Source organism: Microtus pennsylvanicus, chromosome 5 (assembly GCF_037038515.1).
Source record: "Microtus pennsylvanicus isolate mMicPen1 chromosome 5, mMicPen1.hap1, whole genome shotgun sequence".
NCBI lineage: Eukaryota > Metazoa > Chordata > Mammalia > Rodentia > Cricetidae > Microtus > Microtus pennsylvanicus.
This window is the reverse complement of record NC_134583.1, coordinates 90,249,153-90,276,563: the sequence shown is the minus strand read 5'-3', so window position 1 is coordinate 90,276,563 and position 27,411 is coordinate 90,249,153. Positions and strand designations below refer to the sequence as shown.

The window sequence follows — 27,411 nt, the reverse complement described above, 5'->3', positions numbered from 1 at the left end:
CACGGCGACCGCTCCACCTGCGCGCCTTCGCGCTCGCCACCCGGCTCTATCCGGTTCTGCGCCGGCGCGGGGCCCGCTAGGACGCGCGGGGGATTGGTGCGGCGCATGCGCAGTGCGTGGCCCGCCGCTCCGCCGTCGCTCGCCCGCTGCCGTTGCCGCCTCCCTACCGGCAAGAGCGAGGAGCAGCCGAGGGTCGCCGCTGCCGCAACCATGGGGGTAAGTGAGGCTGGCGAAGTAACGGGAAGTACACAGCTGCTCTTCATCCTCCGCGTCCTTATCGTTTCGTGAATCCCCCTCACGTGACCCTGACCCCCTCCAGCCTCACGTGACCCCCGACCCCCACTTGACCGGAGTCCCCTGTTGTAAGGGTCCCCGGGTTGAGCCTAGCCTAGGAATCCTCTTGGAGTTCCCTTCTCCCGCCCCCCTCCCGCCCCGCGCTCCGCGTCCCTTGCGCCCCTTCCTGCCTTTCTGACCTCCTGGTGTGCCTCCCCACTCCCGAACCCCGTTCCGTCTCTGTGGTTAGTCCCTTGCTCCTTGAGGTTACCCATCATCTGGCTGTCACGGTCCCAACGGTTTTCTGCAACCCGGACTTGTAGGAAACTGAGGCAGGGAGGCGAGTAGGCGCACGGCCAAGGTCACACTGACAATGGCTTGGGCGCTGGACCCCCCCCCCCCCCGTCTCTTTCGGAGCCCCAGTGCAATCTGCTTCCCGCTGCTCAAGCCTCAGCCCAGTCTGTTGCGCTATACTTTTGGGTCGTCGTTACCAGCTTCCTCCTGCTCCTGATAAAATATAGTCGTCTTCCCACAGAGGCCTGTCCGTTCAGCCCCTGACTGCAGGAAAGTGGGTCTCAGAGGTTCGATTGTTCTTAGTCACGTCACTGCAGGTGACTTGGTGGAGGGGGGGTTGTGCTGATGAGCAGGGAGGATGGAGCCACTGGTGATGGCCCCAGGCAGGATGCATAGTAACCACCTGTTAAGCGCTGGCAGTAAGAAGATGCTTTTCCATGTCCGTTCCTGGAATGGCAGATCTAGGACTGGGAAAAAGCAGTGTCTTGTGTTTGAGTTCACCCTCCTAAAAATGTAACTGGCCCTTCCTGAGCATGGCTTATTAGGGTTCGTGTGGGATTTGCAACACCTTTAGGGAGTCCTGACTTTGGAACCAGATGACTCAGTGACAGCCCCATCTTCATGGCTAGCAGCTTGACCCTGCCAGTGATGAGGCCTTTCTTAATTTTATTCTCATCTGTGTGAGGCACATGACCTCCCTCTTAGGATAGTGCTGAAGACTAAGCAAGGTAATGGATGTAAATAGCCCACTAGGTGCCGTATAAGCAGTGGCTGCTACTTTGCTTGTGTTCTCAAACTCACGTTAAGGATCATAAGTGGATCGGTGCTGTTTTTATCTCATTGGGTTTGTCCTCAGTTAGTGACAGCTAACCTAGTTTTTTTTTTTTTCCACAAACAAATCAGCTTGTTAGAAGAAAATTAGTCTGTGTCAAAAAACTTTTTGGGGACCCATGTCAAAACAAACCTTGGGTGGGGGTCTGGGTTATATAGATCCATAGTAGAGTATGTGCTTAGCATATGTAAGGCCCTGAGTTCAATCTCCAGTATCCAAAAAAGAAAAAACAAAAACTCCCAAAGCATTTGTCATAGTTCAGGCAGTTTACTGTTGTTTACCTAATATGAAGAAAATCGAGCTTAGAGACCTTGGCATATTTAGCTTAGATTTAATAAGTGATCCTAGGCCCCAGCTGTTGTTGAACAAGCTAAATGAAGTCCAAGTTTCTAGTATTACTCTGTAACTGCCCAGGACCAGCCATTGCAGACAGCCCTCAGCAAGGAGGGTAGCATGCCGCAGGTGCTCTAGTCCTCGGGGCCCTGAAGTAGCAGGCCCAGATGTGCTGCCGGCTTTGCTTCCTTTGGGTCCCGCTCTATTGCTCTTACTTTGGAGATGCTTCTCACAACAGCCCCCTTCAGAGTGTCTCCTGGCCTAGAAGGCAGCAGAGACTTGAATTACCTTCACTGACTCTGAAGGGACTCTTCTTATGCTCATCAGGCCCCACCCTCATACCCTACTGCATGCTGGAAGTTGTAGTCTCCACCTATTCCAAGGAGGTAGTACCCTGCTTTACCCCAGGCTGAGTGAGAGGGGCAGCAAGTGAAACACCTCTTCAAGATTATTTTTTCCCCTTAGAGACAGGGTTTCTCTGTGTATCTTGGTTGTCTTGGTATGCACTCTGTAGACCAGGCTGACCTCAAATTCAGGTCCTCCTGCTTTTGTCTCTTGAGTGCTGGGATTAAAGATGTGTGCCACCACCACCCGCGTCTCCTATGTTCTTGTGTACTAGTTACTACTCATGGGGTTTGAGTTATACATTAGATCTCTCTCCCGTTGCCAAAACCAGCTGGATAGAAGCATTGACACTGAAATCTAAATGGTGTCAAATCTCTTCTGGAAGCAGCCACTTGTGTTTTGTTTGTTGTTTTTTTTGTTTGTTTGTTTTTCCTATTTTTCTTTGTAATTCCTGGGCCTCTTAGAAATGTGTAGAGTTACTGCTTTAACAGGAATACTGAAGGGAGATCAGATGTGCAGCTACCCAGTGAAAGCAGTATTTACACAACAGTAACATGAGCCACATGTGATATCATGGAAGGGACATATACTTTATGGCTCAAGCCTAAATGTGAATCTTGGGTGTCCTGTTTGTGAGCACTGGATGCACACACTGGTAAGTAAAGTAGATCCGCCCCTGACTGGTTGCCTGGTGGAGCCCAGTCCAAGGCAGGTTTAAGACATCTCAGAACTTCCGGGCTCTATGGCTTGAGTTAGTCCCAGCTGAGCTGTCCAACACGTCCTCTTTAGAAAAGCAGTGGCAGAGGGTGAGGGATCTTTAGCTATTCTGTAGAGTGCCTGCCTAGCATGCGTGAAGCACTGGGTTGATCCCTAGCCATATAAACTGGATGAACTGACAGAAGCTGATAATTCTAGCACTCAGGAAGTGGAGGTAGGAGGAACAGGAATTCAAGGTCAACCTTAGCTACATAGCAAGTTACGGACCAATCTGGGCTATAGGAGATCCTGTCCCTATCCCCCCCACCCTCCCAAAAAAATGCACCAAGCAGAGTGACCAGCACTAGTGAATTTCTGTGCACAGACCGTCTACAGCTGGAGATGTGTATAGCTCAGTGTAATACAGTTCCTTGCCGTGCATGAAGTTGGGCAGTAGCACAGGTATAGCCAAGGAGAATTTCTATCCAATGCATAGTACCATTTTATCTCTATAGCAGCCCCGTTTTATGGTTGAGGAAACTGAGGTTTTGACAAATTGAGTAACTTGCCAAAAAGGGTTTTAAGTAACATGCCTAAAGTCACAGCTATTAAGTAAAAGAGCTGAGAATCAAATCCAGGTCTCTTGACTCAAAATCCCACACTCTTTTTATTATATAAAGCTCCCTTGGGAAAGACACTTAACCACAATGAGCTTTACTGTTCACTGTGCTTATTTCCCATTTTAATTAGCCAAGTTTTCCCTCGTCCCTGCAGGACAGCCTTCCCTCCACAAGGCTGCAGTGAAGCTAATTGGAACAGTGGGAGACCACTCTAACTGGTGCTTGCTGGGGTTGAGGGGGAGCCCCTGCCCGTGTGGCCTAGCCTGCTACAGCCTGCCTCCACCCCTCTCTGTGCTGGCAGCCAAGTGCTTACGGGCTGTTTTCAGTATCTCAGTCTCCGTGGTGGCAGCCTTGGGCCTCAGTTTGGGGGTTGCTTGGCTCACCAACCTGCGTAACAAGTCTTCGGAACTGTGTTCAGAAATGTGACGCTGTGGAGGGAACCCAGGAATCATGCTTTTGGGGGCCTGACAGTCACGCTTGCCTTCCAGCACCTTTCCTCCCGCCCCGGCTGTTATTTGACAGCCCAACAGTTTGACTGTCTGCTTGGCAGGCTGGAGAAGGGGGCTTCTATCTCCTGTGAAGGTGAAGCTGGGTTGTACCCCAGTCTCCCTGGAGATTCAAATGATCATTCAGGGGTGGTAGGTGGGGCGCAGCCTGGTCTGGTTGATGGAAAGCTCGTGCTCCTAATACTCCATGGGGACACTGTGGAGACTTTGATCTGTCATTTTCCTTTCCCTGCTTCTGCCTTAGGGCTGAGGTCGGGTATGGGGCGGCACTGTGGAAACTGATTTCCAGGTAGGTAGGCATCAAGAAAGGAGTTGCTGAGTGGTTGCCTGAGAGCACTTGAGGCGTCCAGCTTTATCTCTGCAGGGTATGAGAAGGTCTTTGGTGACTGAGTGGCAGTCTAGCTGCTTCTGCCCCTGGGAGACAGGCGACCTGCTGCACAAACACTGCATCTGTGGTTGATCCCTGAGGTTATCTTCATTTGGCCGCTTTGCTGCCTGGGGAGCTGTGCATGAGTCATACTCCCTTGAGCCTCAGTTTCGGTTTGTGTGTGTGTGTGTTTTTCTTCTTTTTTTTTGAGACAGGCTTTTACTGTATAACAGCCCTAGCTGTCCTAGAACTCACTCTGTAGACCAGGCTGGCCTCAACTTACAGATCCACCTGCTTCTGCCTCCTGAGTGCTGGGATTAAAGGCATGTGCCACCACTGCCCAGCGAGCCTCAGTTTCTTCATGTGTAAAGGTAATTGATGGTTTCCACTCTGAGCCTTGGCTCATGTGTTCTGTGAAAGTGTTTTCTTAACCATTGTCAGTGTTGTCCCAGAGGAGAAATGAATGCTGAAAACCTATCTGGGAGAGGGGCCACTCTGTTCCCTTTTGTGTCTCTGTGAAGACAGCCTCAGGTTGCGGGTATGTAGCTAAATGTTAGATCACTGGCCTGACACGCAAAAGGCCCTGAGTTCCATTCTCAGCACCACAGGGACAAAATCCTGCTCTGCTCTCTGTATGTGCCTTTCTTGGGGGAGGTTAGACATGGGAGCTAGCCTGGTTCCTGGCATAGTGCTTAGCAGTAGTAGATGCTGCTGGCATTTTGCCTGTCAGAAGAATCTTGTGGGTTCTGTGTGTATGCCTGCAGGCCAGAAGAGGGCACCAGACCTCATTACAGATGGTTGTGAGCCACCATGTGGTTGCTGGGAATTGAACTCAGGACCTTTGGAAGAGCAGGCAATGCTCTTAACCTCTGAGCCATCTCTCCAGCCCTGTGTGTAATTCTTTTACCTTCTGGTTGCTGAGGCAGGAGTTAAGCAATGTTGTTCTTTAGAAATCCAGGCTGAGGTTATGCTTTGGAACTTACCCAGCTGTTTAGCAGCTGGTTTTCTTTTTTCTTTCTTTTTTTTTTAAAGATTTATTTATTTATTATGTATACAACATTCCTTCCATGTATGTTTGTATGCCAGAAGAGGGAACCGGATCTTATTATAGATGGTTGTGAGCCACCATGTGGTTGCTGGGAATTGAACTCAGGACCTCTGGAAGAGCAGCCAGTGCTCTTAACCTCTGAGCCATCTCTCCAGCCCAAGCAGCTGGTTTTCAATTCATGTAAATGTGGATTGTTCGGTGCTGTGTCCTAGGGCCAGGCAGTGTTACGGTCACATTGGCATTGATGCTCTTTGACCTTCCAGTGAGCTGTAGAGAGGTAGGGCTGGAGTCAGGAGATACGGGCTGTCATTTGAGCACCTTTCTGTAGCCGTAGTCACGACAGCACCAGAGCATGAGGCTCTTTCGTTGTAGGATCTGGTAGGGAAAGAGGAACAAGCAGAATAAGCACCTTTGATGAGAAACTGGGGACATGGTTCACACCTATAATCCTAGACAGCTGAGTTGGAGGCCTGCCTGAGCTACAATATTGAGACCACCCATCCCCCAGTAGAGGAGGTATTTTTGAGAGAGCCCCACATTAGTCTTCAGATAAGGTCTGGTCAAGATGCAGGTAGGGACAACTTGCCTTTGCCTGTCCACGCTGTCATGCCCCTGCAGCTTGGTCTTGCTGACGATGTGGCACCCCTGCCCTGAGGTGAACCCATGAGGCTCTCAGTCCAGCCTTGTCATCAGCAGGTGCATGCTGTACCTGCCACTCGTTGGCCTTCACTGGGCAAAGCTTCTGGGAGTGGCTCTGTACTGTGTCGTAAAGCCAGTGTGCCTTGGCCTTCATGGGCATATGATCCTGATTCCATGGGACTGTGTCTCTCAGAGTCAGAAGACATAAAGGAACAGTGTCTGGGGCCACCTCAGATCCCAGAACGTTTCCCTAAGTGAGTGCTTCCTCTGTAGGAAAATGCACCATGCTGGGCCAGCAGGCTGCCCAATGGCCAGCACTCCCAGCATCACAGCTGGAGGAGTGCTCTTCCTCAAGAGCCCTGCCTCTCCTCCTTGACCTCAGGACCATGAGCGAACACTGTTCTTCACTGGGCCACACACTCAGGTTTCCTGTTGCAGGGCCAGGTGAATGGTACAAGGCCCCTTGGATTCCTCTGAGGGTGCTAGTCACAGTCCTTCTAGTGGTGGTGTTTTCTTTGTTGCAGAGAAAGTCGAGCAAAGCCAAGGAGAAGAAGCAGAAGCGGTTGGAGGAGCGAGCGGCCATGGATGCTGTCTGTGCCAAAGTGGATGCTGCCAACAGGGTGACTCTCCTTTTCAATTCCTCCCTCACTTCAGCTTTATTTTTATTTGACTTCTTGGCGCCACCCAGTGGCAGATCTGTGGCATCGTACACACAGGCCTATGCCCAGGCAGAGTTGGCTCAGGTGCAGAGGAAAGTGTTAAGAGGACTTCCTGATAGGGGAGATTTTCTGCTACTTTGCTTTTGGGTGAGGAAACCTCTCTCATGAGACATGGCCATGGCACATGGTGTTCTTAACCCTTCCTTCTTTCAGAGGTTACTGCCTACCCATGAGTGCTGTAAACTCTGCTTTACCCAAGGCTTCAGCGGCCTGGCCCCTGGGGCTGAAGTCAGGAGCAGCAGCTGTGAATCAGCTCTTGGGCCTGGGAGCTTTCAGGCCGAGCCTAAGGGCTTGGCCTTGGTGGCCTTCCTGTCTCATGCTATATTTCACATTTTTTCCAGATTTTGTAAGGGTGTGGTGAGGGTTGTGTGCACATGAGTGTGGGTGTCCATGGGGGTGGGCAGAGGCTTTAAAGTCCCCTGGAGCTGGTGTTATGGGAATTTGTAAGCCGTCCTATATGGGTGTTAGGGAATGAACTCAGGCCCTCTGGAAGTGCAGTAAGTACTCTTAACCCCCGAGCCATCTCTCCAGCCCATTACGTCACTTTTTATTAATCTCCATCATGGTAAACAGCTGTGCTTCTGAACGGATACCCTTCAAGGCTGTGCTTTCCATCCAGGGTGATGGACAGGCAGTAGTTAGTTGGCAGTCTTGTTCCTGAAGTAGTCTCGCAGATCATCACCTCTTTCTTGGAATTCCTACACGGGGTCAGGCATTATGCCACAGGCCAGTCGTGTTCATTCTCTCCCACCACGTAAAGCTGACATGGTCCCACACCTTACCAGTGTCTTCGTTCATCTTTGTGTACTCCTTCTCTCCACAGCTTGGAGACCCTCTGGAGGCGTTCCCAGTCTTCAAGAAATATGACCGCAATGGGTGAGTTGTGCTGGCTTTCCTAATGATTGTCTCCTGGGGGTTCTTGGATGGTCACTCCCCCAGAGTCTTTCATGTTTTTCTCCGTTATGAAAAAGCAACAACTGGCTGGTGCTTCCTATTGATACAGTCTCCCAGTTAAGGTGATGCAGGAATTGGTAGGTGTGCAAAGACTGTGTATGATTGAGGTTGCATAACTAATAACTGATAGCCCGCCCCAGTCCCCCCCAGACAGGGTTTCTCTGTAGCTTTGGAGCCTGTCCTGGAACTAGCTCTTGTAGACCAGGCTGGCCTCAAACTCACAGAGATCTACCTGCCTCTGCTTCCCAAGTGCTGGGATTAAAGGTGTGCGCCACCACCGCCCAGCAACAGAATATTGTTAGTTTTTCAATTTTCCTGGCACTGAGAATTGAACCCATAGCCTTAAGTGTCCTAGATGACCACTCTGTGCAGGAGCCACATTCCCAGTCCTCTGATTGCCCTTTTTAGGACTTATAATTTTCTGTGTTCAAAGAATCAGATAAAGCCAGGCTGTGATGGTGCACGCCCTTAATCCCAGCACTTGGGAGACAGAGGCAGGCAGATCTCTGAGTTTGAGGCCTGCCTGGTCTACAAGAGCTAGTTCCAGGACAGCCAGAGCTACACAGAGAAACCCTGTCTCGAAAAACCAACAAAAAAGAATATGATGAAACCTGGAAACTTGTTGGCCCACTGTTGCATTTTATGATTAGAAAATTGAGGCTCAGAAAGTTCAAATGTTTGAATGACGTTTTGGAGTATGCCCTTCCATCTGAAGGAGCTTTTCATTTTCAATTAAGTGTTTTTTTTTGTTTGTTTGTTTTTTTTGTTTTTTTCCTGGAGTATACATTGTATATCTTGCCTTAATTTTATAATCAGAAATGGGTCTAAAAACTTGGTTTAGAGAGACAAAAGGATCGTGAGTTTTTGACCAGCCTAGGCTTAGAGTAAGACACTGTCTCAGACCAAAGAGCAAAAAGGAAGAAAGGAAAAGGAAAAAGATTGGGGTCTAATGGTTTCTTCCTTAGGAGTTAGAAGGGTTAGGTCCAAAGCTCTGGTCAGTGGAGCCTGTTGAACGTAATTAGGCTGTTGGTGACTGCTGTCCCAGCTGACACGCAGGTCTAGGTTGCAGGCCTTTCCCCTCTGTCTTCCTGAGTGATGTTTTTGTGTTGTTCTGGCTTGCTTCAGGAAAGTCAGAGGTTACAGTTTCTCTATGATGGTGAAGAATGGCTGGACTTTGCATTATGCCCCTGGAATAAGCCACCCATACACCTTAAGCCTTGATTTCTTACCTGTCAAATAGGATGATGCTAGAAACTTAAATGATGTACTGAGAAGATGAGCAAATACTCAGGTAGAAAGTGGACAAGGAGGAGAAGGACTGCTGTGTAGATTCCAAAGGCCTGTGACTTTTTTTAAAAAATATTTTATTTATTTATTATGTATACAATATTCTGTCTGTGTATGCCTACAGGCCAGAAGAGGGCACCAGACCTCATTACAGATGGTTGTGAGCCACCATGTGGTTGCTGGGAATTGAACTCAGGACCTTTGGAAGAACAGGCAATGCTCTTAACCTCTGATCCATTTCTCCAGCCCCTGCTGTGACTTTTTATAACTATGTGGCGATCATGGAATTAATTCACTTACTCTTACATCTTCCCATCTGGGATCTGACATAGGACAGTTCTTGTAGCAGCTTTGTTATTCCATTTCTGGGACGTTGTTGCATGGTTTAGGGATCTCTTCTGTGATTCTTCTCTTAGTGTTTTTATGTGCCATGTTTCTCTTGACTTCCAAAAATCGATCTCTTCTGAAGCAGACCACACCAGCAGGCTTTAGTGCTTTGCTTTTCATATGGTTCCTGTAGCTCTGATCCTCCTTCAGCATGCCTGCAACAGCACTTGAGAAGCTGATGCAGGGGGCTTTCCTTGAGTTTGAGGGTTGCATACTGATTCAAGGCTAGCCTGAGCTTTATGGAGAAGACGAAAAGAATAAAGGAATGCAGATTACTGTAGGCTGGACTTTGGGTATTTTCTAGCTAACAGGTATAGAGCTGGATTTGAACGGTTCTAACATGTTGGTTCTTTTTGTTATTGTTGTTTGTTTTTCAAGACACAGTTTCTCTATAGCTTTAGAGCCTGTTCTGGAACTGGCTCTTGTAGACCAGGTTGGTCTTGAACTCACAGAGATTCCCCCTGCCTCTGCCCCTCCCCAGTGTTTAAAGGCATGTGCTACCACCGCCCAGCGATATGGGAATTCTTTTATTTATTTATTTATTTATTTATTTATTTTGGTTTTTCAAGACAGGGTTTCTCTGTAGCTTTGGAGCCTGTCCTGGAACTAGCTCTTATAGACTAGGCTGGCCTCGAACTCACAGAGATCCACCTGCCTCTGCCTCCCCAGTGGCTGGGATTAAAGGCATGTGCCACCACTGCCCAGCCTGATGTGGGAATTCTTAAAGGTTTAATTTTAGGCGGGAGTCCATGTCACTTTAGTAGTTGGAAGGCTGAAACAACTCATGAGTCCAAGGTTAGTCAGAGGTACATAGTAAGACGCTGTGTCCAAAATAAAAATAAAAAATTAAAAACTAGCTGGGGGTAATGGCGCCTTCCTTTAATCTGGGTACTCAGGAGACAGAGACAGGCTGATCGCTTGATTTTGAGGCCAGCCTGGTATACATAGTAAGTTCCAGGACAGCCAGAGCTACACAGAAAAACCATTTCCAAACAAACAAAAAGGCTGGTGAGATAGTTCTGTAGGTAGTGCATGCTGCACAGGCATGACGTCTGTGCTTCATTTCCAGGCAGCCATGATAGAAGAAGAAACCTGTCTCCCAAGACTGCCCTCTGACCTGTGTGAGTCTTCACTCATATGCAACACACCACACGCACACACACACACCTTTTTTGTGTGTATTTCGAGTCAGGGTCTCACTGTATAGCCTTAGCTGGCCTGGAACTATCTTACTGTGTAGACCAGGCTGATTTTGAACTGTCTCTGCCTCCCGAGTGCTGGGACTAAAGGTGTGCCCCACCATACTCAATGTAGAATAATTAAACAGTAAGTATTGGGTTCATTTTATTTATTTATTTATTTTATTTTTTGGTTTTTTCGAGACAGGGTTTCTCTGTAGCTTTGGAGCCTGTCCTGGAACTAGCTCTTGTAGACCAGGCTGGCCTCAAACTCACAGAGATCCACCTGCCTCTGCCTCCCGAGTGCTGGGATTAAAGGCGTGCACCACCACTGCCCTGCTCGATTGGTTTCATTTTAAATTGTGTGTATGCAAGTGTCCTGAGATCAGGTGCATCCGATTGACTCGAGCTCCAGTTACAAGCCAGTGAACGGCCTGATGTGAGTGCTGGGTGCCAAACTCAGTTCACTGGAAGAGCAGCAAGTGGTTTTTTTTTTGTTTGTTTGTTTTCCATTCTCCAAAACAGGGTTTTTCTGTAGCTTTTTTGGAGCCTGTCTGGGAACTAACTCTTGTAGACCAGGCTGGCCTCAAACTCAAAGAAATTCATGTGCCTCTGCCTCCTGAGTGCTGGAATTAAAGGCGTGCGCCACCACTGCCTGGCGCAAATGATCTTTAACAGCAGGCCGTTACTCCAGCCACTCCCCCCCATTTTTTTTTCCTTAAAATCTTGAGTTTTCAGACTGGTTCCTTTCAATCTTATTGGAATGAAGGACCTTAATGCCTATAGTAGTGGTTTATATCCTGTTCCACATGTTAGTCCCCATTGGGTATCACAAGGAAGAGGCAGGTAGGACTGCACTGGGGGAGAGGTATCGAGCTGTAGTCTTTTTGAAAGCCCAGGTCACCCAGCTGCTCTGCAGGGATGGCAGTTAGCTAAAGCCCTGGTCCTAGGAGCCTGGTGAGAGGAGGAGCAGCGGTGCAGTTAGCCGGACAGGTGCTTACAAACAGCCGGGGAGTAGAGTTTCTGGTAAGTCCTAGAAGCTGCAGAGACTGGGCGGGTAGGGGAGAGAGAAGCAGCCAAGGAGAGCAGCTGACAGAGCGAGCCTGATAAAGACTGTCCAGGTGAGGCGGGAACTAGGCCTGTGATGACTTGTTAGTCCTGCCTCTGGAAAATTGGGCTTTTCCTGAAGGCTGCCTGAGAGTGGCATGCCTCCCTGGCAGACATCAAAGGAGGAACAGCAGTTCCTGGTGAGAACCCTGGCCCCCATGTCTCCCTGTGCACTTCTCAGGTTGAATATCTCCATTGAATGTAAGCGAGTGTCTGGATTGGAGCCAGCTACTGTGGACTGGGCCTTTGACCTCACCAAAACCAATATGCAGACAATGTAAGCATGGCCTCACTGAGGGCAGCCCTGCACCCCAGTGGCTTTCTTCCAAGGTCCCCTGTCCTGATTGCCCCAACTCCTCAGGTATGAGCAAAGTGAATGGGGCTGGAAGGACCGAGAGAAACGGGAGGAAATGACTGATGACCGAGCCTGGTACCTCATTGCTTGGGAAAACAATTCCATCCCAGTTGCCTTTTCTCACTTCCGATTTGATGTGGAGTGCGGGGATGAAGTCCTGTACTGGTAGGAACTGAGGCTTAACTTGGGTAGAGAGGGAGGAGACCAGGTGGTGGACCCACCGAGCCTCTCTGGGTCTGGACAGCAGGCTCCTCTGGAGCGGGATCCTCTTCTTGGCACTGTCCTGTGCACGCCTCTGCTTTCTTTGTTAGCTACGAGGTGCAGTTGGAGAGCAAGGTGCGGCGGAAAGGCCTGGGGAAGTTCCTCATTCAGATCCTGCAGCTCATGGCCAACAGGTAAGGGCTGCCGCACAGCTGTGGGGTAAGAGCTGCATCAAGGGGACCACTGAGGAGGAAAAATGTATCTAGACCCGTCAGAAAGCCGGCCTGCTTTATTACACCTCTAGGTTAGAGGGCAGGTGGGACAGATCCCTGACACTGGGGCACTCTGGCCAACCTGCAGTGGTGGGAGGGACTCGGTGCCAAGGGGGCAAAGACCTCTGCAGGCTGGAGGAGGGACTGGAGGACTCCTTTTGGGGCAAAATGTAAGGAAGAGAGAGGAGGCCTGACCTTAGTCTCTGTTCTGTATTGATTGATGCATTGATTGATTCGCTTTGTTGTTGTCTGGGACAGGGTTTTATCTGGGTAGCCCTGGCTGTCACGGATCTCACTCTGTAGTCCAGGCTGGCCTCCCAAGTACTGGGATTAAAGGCTTACACTAACACTGAGTGACAGCTTGTTTTTTACTTTTATGAGTGTATGGGTGTTTTTTCCTGTGTGTTTGTATATGCACCATGTTTGTACTTGGTACCTTTTTTTTTTTTTTTTTTTTTGGTTTTTCGAGACAGGGTTTCTCTGTAGCTTTGGAGCCTGTCCTGGAACTCCCTTGGTAGACCAGGCTGGCCTCGAACTCAGAGATCCGCCTGTCTCTGCCTCCCAAGTGCTGGGATTACAGGCGTGCGCCACCACCGCCCGGCTTACTTGGTACCTTTTGAAGGCCCAAAGAGGGCATCAGATTCCTTGGACCTAGGGTTAAAGATGGCTATGCACCACTGTGTCAGGGCTAAAGATTAAACCCCAGGTCTTGCCGGGCGATGGTGGCGCACATCTTCAATCCCAACACTTGGGAGGCGGAGGCAGGCGGATCTCTGTGAGTTCGAGACCAGCCTGGTCTACAGAGCTAGTTCCAGGACAGGCTCCAAAGCCACAGAGAAACCCTGTCTCGAAAAAACCAAAACCAAACAAACAAACAAACAAAAAAACTCCAGTCTTCTGCAAGAGCAACCAGTGTTCCTAACCTCTCAGACATTTCTCCAAACCTTGTGTTTTTGTTTTTGTTTTGTTTTGTTTTAAAACAAGATATGTCTTGGGGGCTAAAGAGATAGCTCAGCTGTTAAGAGCACTGGCTGCTCTTCCAGAGGTCCTGAGTTCAATTCCCAGCAACCATATGGTGGTTTATAACCATCTCTAGTGGGATCTGATGCCCTCTTCCAGCATAAAGGCATACATATGGATAGACCACTCTTAGGTTAAAAAATAAAATGTGTGTGTATTTAGTTTTTTTTTATTTTACATATTTTTATGTGTATGTGCATGCCTGCCATGTGGGTATGGTGCCTGGAGAAGCCAGAGGGTGTGGGATACTCTAGATCTTGAATTGCAGGTAGGTAGGTGTGAGCCACCCTATGGCTGGGAAATGAACTCCAGTCCTCTGGAAGAATAGAAGTGTTCTTTCTTCACTGCTGAGCCATCTCTCTAGACCCTTGATTCAGTTTCTAAAAGGTGTTCTCTCTGCTCCCTTCCAGCACACAGATGAAGAAGGTGATGCTAACTGTCTTTAAACACAACCATGGCGCCTATCAGTTCTTCCGAGAGGCACTTCAGTAAGGAGCGCGGCTCTGGCGTGGTCCTTCTGGGTGGTTAGGGTGCTCCCTCTGCTGGTCCCAGGTGCCTGCTTGTCTTCATGCTGATCCTGTCAGTGGTCTGTGGGGATTGGGGTTTGTGAGATGGTGTGCCAGTGCCCTCTGACTTGGTCCCTTTGCCTCATTCCAAGGGTCTCAGAACTGCTGCAGAAATTCTCGGCTCATGTGCAAAACCAGCTGCCAGCCCTTTCCTTCTGTTTGTCTTGTAGGTTTGAAATCGATGACTCTTCCCCCAGCATGTCTGGTTGCTGTGGGGAGGACTGTTCTTATGAGATCCTGAGCCGGAGGACCAAGTTTGGGGATAGTCAGCATTCCCACACAGGTGGGCACTGTGGTGGCTGCTGTCACTGAACTCCCAGAACCATTTGCAAGTGAAGTCACTCTCCTTAGGCCTGTCCTCTTCCCTGGTCTTAAGCTACTTTCCAGGTACCCCCAGAACTGTGGGTGCCTTAGCCCTGCATAAGCCAGGCATACCGAGAGCACAGAATCCTGGGGAGCAATGACCCCAGCTGCCTTTCCACCCCCTCCTGGAAAAGCAGAGTGCCAGGAGGGGCCACAGGGGAGGGTGCTGTGAGAAGGATGACAGGTTGGCCACTGAGCCCATCCTTGTGCAGTGGCTGCCTCCTTGCTTAGCTCTTGGGACCCTAAAATGGAAGGTTCCCACTTGTCTACAGCTGAATTCCTGACAGGGCCCCACACCATGCCCCGTATGGACAGATGGAATGTTTATCCCCACCTTTGTGAAAGACCTGGAGTCTGCTGGTTCCCAGGAAGGATTGGATGCAGATCTGGGCACACAACAGCCCTTGGACATTTTTACTCTGGGGACCAAGTACTCTCCTGGAGACCATGTAGCTCTTTGATGTCAAGATGCAGGGGTTTGTGCTGTGTTCTTATAGATCCACAGGGTGGAATCTCAGGACCAGCCAAAGCCAACTTCAGGAGGAGATTGTGTCTCCATCACGGTCAGTAAGGCAGAGAAGGCCAGGAAGAGCTGCCAGTCTCTTAGGTGTTTGTCCTAGGGATGCAGCATCTCTGGGCCTTTGAATTTTGCTGCATTTCTCATGATCTTGACTCAGTCCTGCCTGTTCACACACCTCTCTCTTCAGCCCAGATACCTCTGTTCTTAATCTCAAGAGAAGTAACAGCAGGGAACCCCTCTTCTTCCCCAGAAAGACCCTTCCTTCCTGGTATAGTTGATACCGTTTTCTCCTACTCTTGGTGCTGATTGCTTTCTGGAGGTGGGTTACACCCCTCATCCTCCTTGTCTGAGGAGCCCCAGCCAGCAGCAGGCCTCTTTGCCTGTTCTCCCCAGCCCCGTCCCTCACTGCCTCAATGAGGCACTTGTGCCACTGTCCTGGCCCACTGGGATACTCAGGAATGCCTTTCAGTGGCTTACCACTGCTTTCTGTCATTGGTGTCATCGTACAGTGGCAGGCTAGGGCCAGGAGAAGGCCTTCCTCTTCAGAGGATGAAGAGAATGTAGGCTTAGAACTTGAACTCATCCTGATCTCTGGGTTATGTTCTTCCAAGGAAGCAAAACCAAATCTTCACCTAGGAAAACACACTTGCCGCTTCCCCATTGCCATCCCTGAGTTTTGCCTTGAGGCATGGCAAAGAACTTGCCTTTGTGCAGTTGCTCTGAGACCCTTCCTGACCTCAGAGTCTGCTCAGCTCACCCCTGCCTGACTCTGTCTGTCCTGGCGGGTCTTCCCAGAGCAGTCACCTCTCACTCATATCCTTGCTTGCATGGTAGCCTGGGCACGGAGGGTCCTTTTTGCCATGGTCTGTCCTCTGTGAGCACCCTGTGTTGTTCTTAGGCCTGTCAGCCTTGCCTTGGAGAGGGCCTTGGAGCTTTACACTGGAATAGGTCTACCTTTGCCTGGCCTACTAGCTTCTGGGGACTATCCCCTGGTGAGAGTTGAAGCTGCCCAGATGGATTGGTAGGCTCCTTCCAAGAATCAGGAAACAGGAACATGCTTGGAAGAGTTACTCCCTGATCCTCATCTGTCTTAGATCATGAATTTTTGATGCCTCACACTTAGGGGGACCAAAAGGAACCCCCAGTATAAATCCCATGTGTGGTGAGTGTCTTGTCTGCAGTCACTGGACACCTGGCACCAGGGTGCTTGTGGTGCTGAGTGCCTGCCCTGCTCCTCGCCCTCTGCAGACCACATCCCAAAGGACCCTTCAGGATCTCTCACTGGACCAGAGGGATGCTGGCCAAGACCAGCAGATCTGTGGGTGTTAAGTCCAATGGTTTATCAGGCTTACATCATCTTCCACCCTCATGATTTTGAGAAACAGAAGGTCTAGCCTGCTGTACCAGGCTCTTTTGTTTTTTGTTTGGGACGTGTTAAAATATTTTAAAAAGGTTTTTGTTTTAGTAAGCCTGTCCCATTTCAGGTTATTTTTGTTGCTGTTAAATGTGTGTGGTTCTTTTTAACTCTCTGGAGGGTTTTTTGTTTTTTAGAGGAAAGTTGGAAGATAAGTTTCTTGTTTTGTGTATTTTTTTCTAGCAGCTTCTTATCACTGGAATCAAAGAGGGAAAATGTCTCCTTTTGTATCAGTTTTATTTGTATGTCATTAATAAAAGACACTTTGTTCAGATGCTGGGATGGTGTCCAGATGCTGTGTGCCATGGGCAGTGGGTTTCATGCATTGCTTTTGGGAGGTACATGGACTGTGCTGGCCCCACCCCCTTTCTGAGAAGGAAGCCATGGGTAAATGGAGCCTAAGTGTACATATTTGTGCCATTTCCCAGAAGTTGTGGGGTGAGGTCAGGGATGTTCAGAATGCTGTCTGCTTGGCATCCTGGAGCAGGCCCTGAGCCTGCTCTGACTGGGCATCAACACCCAGCCATGAATTCAGTCCCCTGTGTAAGTGGAAGGATGAGCTTTGTCCCTGTGTTTGCTACAATACTTAAGAGTAGTCCTCATCAAAGTCTTCAGCGAGGACTCTGAAGTCTCTTCACAGAGAAAGAGGCCCAAAGGAAGGGTTAGCCCTGCCAGATCTCTGCAGCATGTCTGGGAGAGTTTACAGCTGCTTCCCTAGGCTGGGCTCCTGCCTGGCACAGGCTCAGAGGCAGGAAGTGGTCCTGGGAACTGGAGTTCAGAACTTCCTGTGGACTGAGGAGGGACCGTCTTCACCATACTCTTGGTCAGGTGTAGTGGTAGGTGAAGGACAAGTCACTGAGGTCCCTGGCAGGTGAGGATACTGGGTACACCTGGACACATCAGGGGAAGGATACGGCAGGGTTCCGTCCACAATGAAGAGAACCGTGGTGCCAGCCCTGTGGTTCCTTGTACCCGCGCAAAATAAATGCAATGCAGATATCAAAGAAATTTACCACTTTAATGATAAACTTACAGAACCAAAGTTCCAGTGTAGTACAGGTAGGGAGGAAAAAAAGGGGCGAGCTGCCTCTCCGTGCACCATTTATTGGCAGGCATTCGCCTGAGGCAAACCCCGCCCTCTAAAGGGGCTGACTTAACCCTTCATCTCCCCCTTTTGTCTAAATAAGACACAAACCAAATATAACTATAACAATAATAACAAATGATAAATATAACAAACAATATTGAGAGCAAAAGTTTTGCTAAAGAGTAACTACAATTAAATAATCTTCAACTCCATCAAAGATCTGAGAAGGGAGTAAATATTACTTAACAAAAGAGAGATATCCAAAATGTGCAACAAATGACAGAGACAACTGACTGCCTGGGCAATCACCCAAAATCTCGTTTGCAATGTTGAGTCAACCAACTTTGGCTAAGGCCTAACATAACTGACATACCATTCTCAAATGCAAGGAACTTTCTTAGGATTATCCTACCCTGTCTTGGCAAGATAAGACAATCCTGTTTTATATCTTAGTCAGTAGTTGAGGTATGGGTTTTTCTTAACCCAAAGGCCAGTTCTGCCAAGAAGACAAGCTCCCAGTGGAGTGTCTTTGGTGCTCAACGTTCTCTCGGGAGTAGAGTGGTGTTGCCAGGAGTAAATTGTGTCTCGATGGCACAGAATTCTAGGTTAGATTAAAGGCCATTTTCTACAGCTCTTCAAAGAGGCTGAAGATTATACTATCTATACTGAAAATAATCTCTATGTATCTAAAAGACCTGATTAACCTAAAAATAATATGACAAACATATAATTCTCAATACCTATCTAATTTGAAAACTAAGGAAATAAACAATTGTGCAATGTATGAAGACAATGATCTTCACCTGTAAACAATGTCATTACTTATCAAATGTAAACAATGTTATTACATAAATAGTACCAGAGGTAGAAATGTACATTGTGATATGATAGATGTATCCATACAATATAAGCATACTCTTATACCAAAATAGAGGTAGGAACACTCACATTCAATATTCAATATATCAATATACAAGAAACAGTACCAACATAATTTTCTAAAAACAGTAAGTCACAAATACCAATCATCCCATCAACCCAGTTAATCCCCCTCTTTTTTTTTAAATAATATACCCCTAATTCCATACAATATCTCCCCATCCCCTCACCCCTAAACCAACTACTAAAAGATGTCCCTAACCCTGTGGGCAAACTCTGTTGGGAGAGGGGACGTCGTCCTCTTAGATTGCTTCTAGCTGACATGGGGGCGACGTTCTTCTTAGGGGCCCCTGTGAAAGCAAACGATGGTAAAATTCCCAAATTAACCTTTGACTTAAGAAAATTATAACTAGTCTCTGTGTGTTTCGAGAAGGTCCGGCCAGAGCGTTGTCAAAAATGTGCATCATATGAAATTGTCTCTTGCAGTTGGTACCAAAAAACAGGTCTAAAATTAGTGCTTAAAAAAAAAAATTCATGACGTCATAAAAACCAGATTGAGTTGATGTTGTGGGGCCCCATCTTCATCCTGGAAACTTCAAAGATTACTGTAGGAAAATATGTTGCTTGTTATGGGAAATTTAAACATTAACAACAAGGACATGTACTGACATACAAAGAAAGACACAGATGTGAGGGAAGGCAAAGAAAGTTTATCAAGTATAAAATTATTCTTATTCTGTCCCATTTCATGGCTCCTGACCTGAGACAGAAACTTTGAAATATCTCTTATCAACAGGCTTGGAATTGAAGAAGGACTGAGCCATAGTCCAACTCCAAAACCAGCTCTACACATTTATAAAGAAGTGTTCAATAAAACATATAAATATATAAGACGCATTATTATTATTTCTGAAAACCCGTTGTTTACAATTCCTTTTCATATGACCCATTTTGCCACAATTAAAACATTTGGTATTCTGGTGTCTCCTTTTACCATTGGAAATTGCTTCTTCTACCCATGCTTCAGTGCCATAGTCAAATGTGTCAACATCTAGTGTATGCAAGACCCATTCTTCCAAGGACGCTGATCTGAACATTAAAGGCCTCAAGATCCTTTTGCATTCCACATTAGCATTTTCGTAAGCCAAAGACTCAATTATTATACGTCTTGCTTCTGGATCAGGTATCCCTATTTGTACAGCCTTAGTTAATCTTTGTAAAAAGTCACTAAAGGGTTCTCTCTGACCCTGTTTAACTGTGACAAATGATTCCATTCTCTGTCCTGGGTCTTGTACTCTGTCCCAAGCCCTTAAGGCTGCTGTAGTACACATGGAGAGTATGTTTTCATCCAAATTAGCTTGTTCCTGAGGGTCGGAAAAGAGCCCTTCACCTAGAATTTTATCTAGGGAAACGTCAATTCCCTTCGCCTTTTCCTGCTGTTCTAAAAGTCTAGCCTCTTGCCTGAATAAGCATTTCCATTTTAATTGCGGTCCACTCTCAAGGACCGCGGAGCTCAGCTGGAGCCAGTCCAAGGGGGTTGCTCTGCTTGTTGTGGCCCAAGATTTTAGCATCTCTTTAACAAAAGAGGAGTGCATCCCAAAAGACATGATGGCCTGTTTAATTTCTTTGAGATCATTCATACGGACAGGCTCCCATGTATCTTCCTTGATGACCCTAGGGTTTCTGAAACCAATCATCTTCTCTGTTGTTATTACAGGAAAGGCATGTAGGGCTGTAGGTAGAGCTTTGTGAAAATTGTCCCGGAGGGATTTATCCACAGATGTAGTTAAAATTTGCCTTTCTACCCTTTGCTCTTCTTCATCAGAATTTAGAAATTCCTCAATCTTTTCAATTCTATTCACCATTGCTTTTTGTAATGTCTGAATCTCCTGCCCAGAATTATGTTCTAAAGCCTTCATTGAGGATTCTAGAGTATGAAATTTGTCCAGTAGAGATAACTTGTCATCTTTGGACATAATTTTTATGGCATAAACCGTGCCTTCTTGTATTGACAATCTTTCCGCCAATCTGTCATAAGCTTTAGACAAAATTCGATTGTCACATTCAGCAGTTTTGATTCTCTCAGTTAATGTTTCAGTTCCTACAGAAAGGGACTGCTGGAACTTATGATCTAATTCAGCTGTTCCTTCTTCCATAGTAATGAATTTCTCCTTAACATCAGCCTGTACCTTTTCTAGATTTTGCTCAGTTAACCGAGTCATGTTAAACAAAGATTTGTTTTCTTCCTGGAGAACCTCAAACTGATTCTTGAGAAGATTGTTGTCGCTCTCAATAGTTTTCAAACGTTCAACCTCTGCCTTAAGAGATTTGATCATTTTCCTATTATCAAACCAAATAGTGCTAAGGAAAATTAAGAATCCCAGGAATATCCATATATGTGGTGTGGTAGACACCTCTTGTAAGATCTCCCAAATGGTGCACTCAAAAAAACTGTTGAAATCGGATGTGGTCACGTTCTCAGACATTATTTATAAAAGAAAAAGTTCTCTTACCTGTAATAACTGGTTCCTGCCAGTGGTGGCGAAAGAGTCCAGTTGAATCCACGTGTCCTAAATCTGAAATAAAATGACTCAAAAACAAAATTGAAACAGACACCAGGCTGATAAGTAAAGAAAAGCCAGCAAAGTAAACAAATCAAATGGATGCCGGCGCCCCCCCCCCCCCCCCCCCCCCCCGGGGCTCTCAGGCCGCTGTCACGTGACCCGAGCGCTGGTGGCGCGCGCCGGCGTGAGATGAGAGGGCACGGAAATCTGGCCGGGGCGGCTCGGAACAGAGACTTAGGCGCTGTTAAAAAGGCTCTGTCGATTTCAAACCCACTGCTTGATACTCTAGCAAGCAGCAGGGAAAATCGAGTCGCTCAGAATCTCAGCTGTTTCAGCGCGCGCCCAGAGAGACTGCTCAAAATCTCAACTGCTTCCACGTGCGCCCAGAGAGACCGCTGCAGCGGCCTGGGGTGCAAGAGACTCCGATTCGGGGCCGGTTCTCGGCAAAGCCCCACGGGGCAGGCGCCAAATGTACCCGCGCAAAATAAATGCAATGCAGATATCAAAGAAATTTACCACTTTAATGATAAACTTACAGAACCAAAGTTCCAGCGTAGTACAGGTAGGGAGGAAAAAAAGGGGCGAGCCGCCTCTCCGTGCACCATTTATTGGCAGGCATTCGCCTGAGGCAAACCCCGCCCTCTAAAGGGGGCTGACTTAACCCTTCAGTTCCTCTCAAAGCTGGGAGCATTGTTCCATATGAGGATGTGGATTTGATCACCATTACAGGCCTGAAGGGGTTAATTGTCGGTCTTGAGTCCAAGTCCCAGATGGCTACACCAGCATCTTGAGGCTTTTGGATTCTAGGGTGCCAGGCCAGACAGCTGTGCCTGCAGGGGCAGAAGCAGACGCAGTTGGCTCCCCTGCACTTGTACCTCGTTGATAGCCGTGTCCAGCCACTTCAGGATTCCTGGTGACAGCTGTGCCCCAGGAAGACCAAACACCTCCAGGACCCTGAGTCGCTGCCCCCCACCCCCCCTTTGTCTGCTCAGGTTCCTAGACCAGCTCTTTTCTAACAGTAAGCCAAGCCCTGTCCTCCACCTCCTGGGTTTGGCCAGGATATATTGGGTATATCCTGAAACCATCCTGGTGTCTCCTGCTGTCACCAGCTATGGAGTCAGTTTCCTGTGGATGTAGGAAGGCCCAATTTCCCTCACCCTCAGTGAGAGTCACAGAGTCTAAAGACAAGACCAGTGCAGGCCCTTTCCCCCAGCCTCCTGTGGGTGTGTACCATTCAACATGCCAAGGAGAGTCCAAGCTAAGAGAAGACTGGAGAGTCAGAGTTCTAAGTCAGGTGCTTGGGGAGGTGCCTGAGGGCAGGAACAGTAAAGGCACTTTTCCCTGACACTGGCCTCAGCATCTCCTGGGCCCAAGCCTTTCATAAACAAGTAAAGGACACCTGGTGGCTGGGTGGTGGTGCACTCCCTTAATCCCAGCACTCAGGAGGCAGAGGCAGGCAGATCTGTGAGTTTGAGGCCAGCCTGGTCTACAAGAGCTAGTTCCAGGATAGACACCAAAGCATCACAGAGAAACTCTGTCCCCCCCCCCCCAAAAAAAAAAACAGAAAAAGAAGAAGAAAGGACATCTGTTGTTTTACCAGACTGTCCAGTGGTATCTTGAGCCAGCCGAATCTGCCTCTCGTCATTCTGGTCAATATCAGACATGGAAACCATAAAGCATATATCAGAGCTAGGGACCAGCTCCCCTGCCCATCCTCAAGGCCTGGCATTTCTTCTTAGTGTCCTGTATAGGGAAGAGGAAGCCGTAGAAACAACTAGGGCCCTTTAACCTAAAGCAGGATCTTAGTTGGGCCTTTTAGCCCTTAGCACAGTGGGAGGCCCACAGTCAGCTGGGGGGCAGTCATAGGTGAGGAATAGTGCTCCTTATTCTTGAAGGTGGCACAAGGTGCGGAGTACTAGCGGATGTGATGGCGTAAGTGAGAGTTGTCCCCATAGACTCAGAAGTTTGAATACTCGGAATACTTGGTTCCCAGTTGGTGGTGCTGTTTGGGTACATTTAGGAGGCGTGACCGTGTTGGAGGAGTGTGACATAGAGGGCAGGCACAGGCACCATTCCCACTGCTGACTGTTTTTGTTTTGTTTTGTTTTGTTTTTCGAGACCGGGTTTCTCTGTGGCTTTGGAGCCTGTCCTGGAACTCCCTCTGTAGACCAGGCTGGCCTCGAACTCACAGAGACCCACCTGCCTCTGCCTCCCAAGTGTTGGGATTAAAGGCGTGCATCACCACCACCAGTGCCTGGCTCTCTTTGTGTTTGGGGATCAAGACGTAAGCTCTCAATTTCTTGCTCCAGCCACCATGTCTGCTGCCTGCCACCTCTACCCCACCATCATGGCTTTTAACCCTCTGGAACAGTAAACCCAAATAAGCTCAATCTTAAATTACCTTGGTCATGGTGTTTTAGCACAGCTAGAGGGATCTCTGTAGCTGGACATGGTTCATGTCTATAATCCCAGCACTCAGGAAGGCTCAAGCAGGAGGACTACCACAAGTCTGAGACCAGCCTTGGCTACACAGTGAGCCCCAGGCCAGTCAGGGCTGCAAGAGTGAGATGCTGTATTAAACAAATAAAACAATAACCAACAATGAAAAGGCCTAATGTGTATAATTCCAGCAGTTGGGTGGCTCGGGCAGAAGGATTGCTGGAAACTGGATACCAGCTTAGTTCACATAGCAAACATCAGGCCAGCCAGGCCCACACAAGAACTTGACTCAAAAGCAAACAACAAAAGCAGCCAGGTGTGGTGGTGTACACCTTCAATCTCAGGGATGCAGAAACAGATCTTTGAGTTCAAGGCCAGCCTGGTCTACAAAATGAGATCCAGGATGTCTAGGGCTGTTACCACATAGAAACTCTGTCTCAAAAAACAAAACAAAAACAAAAAAACTAAAACAAAAGAGATACCCATCCAAAGGCCCTATTTGGTTGGAAACGATATAGTCAAGGATGACCCTGAATCTGGTTCTCCTGACTCTGCCTTCCAAAAGCAGGGATTACAGGGCTGGGCCACCAGATCAGTTGTCTGTATAGAGCTGGGGAAGAGAATCCAGGGCCTTTTTGTACATGCTACGCAATTATTCGTCTGACTTAAGCTGTAGCCCCAGCTCGTCTTCCATCAACGGTAAAATTATATGTATATTCAAGATTATTATCAATATTAACTGATACAGGCTCTCACTATGTAGCTCTTCCTGGTCACTGCAGACTTAGAGATCCACCTGACTCTGCCTTCTAAGTGCTGGGATTAAAGGTATGCACCACCACACCAGGCAAGGGTATTTTTAATTCTTATTTTGAGATAGGCTCTCATGCTGGGATGGCTCCAGGCCCTTCTCATGGCTGTGCTCACACCTAGATGTTATTCCCTTACTTCCTAGAACCCAGTAAGTCCAAGAAGCCAACAGCAGTGTCCTTACCCCGTCCTCTTCCCTAGTGATAGCAGCTCCGTGTCCCTTAGAGATGGGGTTGAGGAATTTAGAATTATCTGTCCTAGACTGTTTGCCAGGGCCCAGGGAAAAAGAAAGGCAGGGGTGGCTAGTAACTGAGGATGTACCAAAACCAGGCTAATTTAGGACCAGGGAACACATCCAGAAGACACATAAGACACAGCTTGCCCTCCCAGACACCCTGGCCCATTGTCACTTTTCCTTCACTTCCCCTCCACCTCATCCAAGGAGTTGAGGTTCTTTTCAAAGCTATTTCCCTATCTCTCCCCGGTGCTCCCATTTCTTGCCACAGTCTTTGATGCTATTGACCCTGAATGTAAAATGAACTTGTGAAGTTGGGTTGGTTGGTGGTAGATGCCTATAAACCCAGCATCCAGGAGGTTGAGGCAGAGAGAGTACCAGTGTGAAGGCAGCCTGGGTCACAGAGCCAGGTCCTGCCTCAGCATATCAGACAACAAACAAGCAAACAAATAAACAAAATCCCTGCTCTCTAGGGCTGGGGTTGTACTTCACTTGATCAAATGTTTGCCTAACGTGCACAAGCCCCTGGGTTTGATCCTCAGTACTGCAAAAACTGGGCACGCTTGTATAGGCATGTAATCCCAATAGTCAGGAGAGGGCGGCAGGAAAATCAGAAGTTCAGGGTCATCCGGTAAGACCTAGGGGTTAAAGCCAAGGACACATAAGACCCTGTTTAAACAGACAGAGCCCTCTGACGCTCTAGAGACTCCTTCCTCTGCAGTGGCTGGTGTGCAGTTCAAAGTGCGGCCTCGGGGTACAGACCTGCCCTGGAATCCTGCCTGGCAGCCTCTTGGCCGCACAGTTTGAGCAGCCTGTTTCCCTATTGGTGAGACATCTCGGGAACACTGGCAGCTCCCTTCATGGCACTGTGAGGAAGACAGTTGAAAGTGTGCGGCTGGGGCCTGGCTCTGAGGTTCGCCCTGCTCCCTTTTCTGCTTTGCCTTTTACCTACTTGAATACAATACATTCTTCCAGTGTCTGAGACTTGTCAGGCCATTAGGAGACAGACAGTGTGGGTAGCCAGACAGCCTCCGCCCTCAGGTATCCGCCTAGGCTTAGGATAGAGGTCCATCCTGTGACTGACTCGTGTTACCATAGCTGCTGCAGGATGTGGAGGATGCAAAGGTGTGGAGTGGTCAGAAGGTGCCCTGAGGCATTCAAAGACACTGCCAAACAGAAGGCAGTTTTTTGTTTGTTTGTTTATTTATTTTTGATACAAGCTCTACATAAACCTGGTTGTCCTGGAACTCACTATGTAGACCAGGCTGATCTTGAACTCATAGAGATCCACCTGCCTCTGCCTCCTGAGTGCTGAGATTAAAGGTGTGCATCACCATGACCTGTAATATATGGCAGTTTTATTTTCACCATAGCATTAAAAGTTTTCTTGTTGTGGGCTGGAGAGATGACTCAGCAGTTAACAGCACTAGCTGATCAGAGGACCCAGGTTCAATTCCCAGCACCCAATGGCAGCTCACAACTGTCTGCAAGTCCAGTTCCGGAGGCTCTGACACTCTCACACAGACATTCATGCAGACAAAACACATTAAATAAGAATAAACAAATCCTTTTTAAAAAGCTCTCTTGGACTGGGGAGATGACTCAGTTAAGAGCACTGGCTGTTCTTCAACAGGTCCTGAGTTCAATTCCCAGCAACCACATGGTGGCTCACAACCATCTGTAATGAGGTCTGGTGCCCTCTTCTGGCCTGCAGGCGTACATACAGGCAGATCACTGTATACATAGTAAATAGATAAATAAGTTAATCTTAAAAAAAAAAAAAACAAGCCGGGCGGTGGTGGCGCATGCCTTTAATCCCAGCACTCGGGAGGCAGAGGCAGGCGGATCTCTGGGAGTTCGAGGCCAGCCTGGTCTACAGAGCAAGTTCCAGGTCAGCCAGGGCTGTTGCACTGAGAAACCCTGTCTTGGGGGGAAAAAAAAGAAAGGAAGGAAGGAAGGAAGAAAAGAAAGAAAGAAGATGGTCTAGGTAGAATAAAGAGTAAAAAGACCAAAGCCTGGTGGGGCAGGAACAAAACATCCAGGATCTGGGACTTGTCTGGAAAGCAAAGAGGAACCACTTGGTCAGTGGTGTGTCTAGTAAAGCAAGAAGGAAGAAGTGAATTCCAGGACAGCCGGGACTGTTTCACAGAGAAACCCTGTCTGGAAAACAAAACAACAAATCTCCCCCAACAGACACAAAAGGAGCGAAACAAAAATTAAGAATAGTTAATAGTTACATGGAAACTAGTTTTTTTTTAATATTCATTTATTATGTATACAATATTCTGTCTGTGTGTATGCCTGCTGACCAGAAGAGGGCACCAGACCTCATTTCAGATGGTTGTGAGCCACCATGTGGTTGCTGGGAATTGAACTCAGGACCTTTGAAAGAGCAGGCACTGCTCTTAACCTCTGAGCCATCTCTCCAGTCCCTGGAAGCTAGTTTCTGAGAGCCTTAATAGTAAATGAGGAGTCTCCGGGCTGGAGTGGTTCAATTCCCAGCACCACACATGACTGCTCACCGTCGCTCGCCTGTAACGTCAATTCCAGAGGACCCACCATCCTCTTCTGGCTTCTGTGCACGTGGTGCACAGATGTACATGCAAACAAAAACTTATACAAAAATATAACGTGTGTGGTGTGTGTGCGTTAAGAGACAGGGTTTCTCTGTGTAGCCCTGGCTGGCCTGGAGCTCAGAGATGCTTCTGTCTTTGCCTCCCGTGTGCCACCACCGCTTGGCTATTAACAGTGTTTTTAAACGCAGAGGCGACCAGTTGGGAGGCTCCTCTCAGCACCGTCTCCAGCCCTGCGGAGAGAGGATGCTAAACAGCTACATGAATGGGGGGAGGAGTCAAGAATTCAGTTAGGCTTCTTGCTTGTGTGATTGGGTGGCTCTAGACGTCACTCTCGAAGATGGTGGAGGTGGGACAGAAGGTGTATCATTTCTCCTCCCATCGGGGTAGGATGGCGTCGATTGGCTGCTTCGAGGAGCGCGCCAAAAACAACCCAGGCGGGCGAGGGACTGTCGTGACGTCATTTCCGAAATAGTTCCGGGCTGCTGCGTCCGTCAACTTCAGCGCCGGAACTTCCGGCTGGTGTGA

The 27,411-nt window shown here is 48.1% G+C and overlaps 1 protein-coding gene and 1 long non-coding RNA gene across 3 annotated transcripts; one reads left to right on the top strand and one right to left on the bottom strand.

Annotated features, from left to right (window-relative positions):
* Window positions 1–27,355, top strand: Naa40 (N-alpha-acetyltransferase 40, NatD catalytic subunit). Of its 2 annotated transcripts, XM_075973363.1 has the most exons (9): window positions 1–216; window positions 6,478–6,573; window positions 7,496–7,548; window positions 11,767–11,862; window positions 11,947–12,105; window positions 12,252–12,335; window positions 13,844–13,921; window positions 14,170–14,282; window positions 27,274–27,355. In XM_075973363.1, the coding sequence occupies exons 1-9, from the start codon at window positions 106–108 to the stop codon at window positions 27,339–27,341; spliced, it is 858 nt and encodes a 285-aa protein (XP_075829478.1). In that variant the 5' UTR covers window positions 1–105; the 3' UTR covers window positions 27,342–27,355. The 2 variants fall into 2 exon arrangements, with proteins under 2 accessions (XP_075829478.1, XP_075829479.1); XM_075973364.1 differs by lacking the exon at window positions 27,274–27,355 and having other exon boundaries at window positions 14,170–16,570.
* LOC142850153 (uncharacterized) lies at window positions 5,269–20,918 on the bottom strand. Its single transcript, XR_012910656.1, has 2 exons — window positions 20,776–20,918; window positions 5,269–5,689 (listed from the first exon to the last, which is right to left on the bottom strand). It is a non-coding gene; the product is annotated as an uncharacterized LOC142850153 (long non-coding RNA).
* Window positions 27,356–27,411: the final 56 nt, after the last annotated feature.

Excerpts from the sequence above, each read along its gene's own strand:
- Naa40 (XM_075973363.1), top strand. The coding sequence starts at position 106 with ATGCGCAGTGCGTGGCCCGCCGCTCCGCCGTCGCTCGCCCGCTGCCGT. Across the intron at positions 12,106-12,251 it reads GGGGATGAAGTCCTGTACTG|CTACGAGGTGCAGTTGGAGA; the intron begins GTAGGAACTGAG and ends TTTCTTTGTTAG. Across the intron at positions 12,336-13,843 it reads CTGCAGCTCATGGCCAACAG|CACACAGATGAAGAAGGTGA; the intron begins GTAAGGGCTGCC and ends GCTCCCTTCCAG.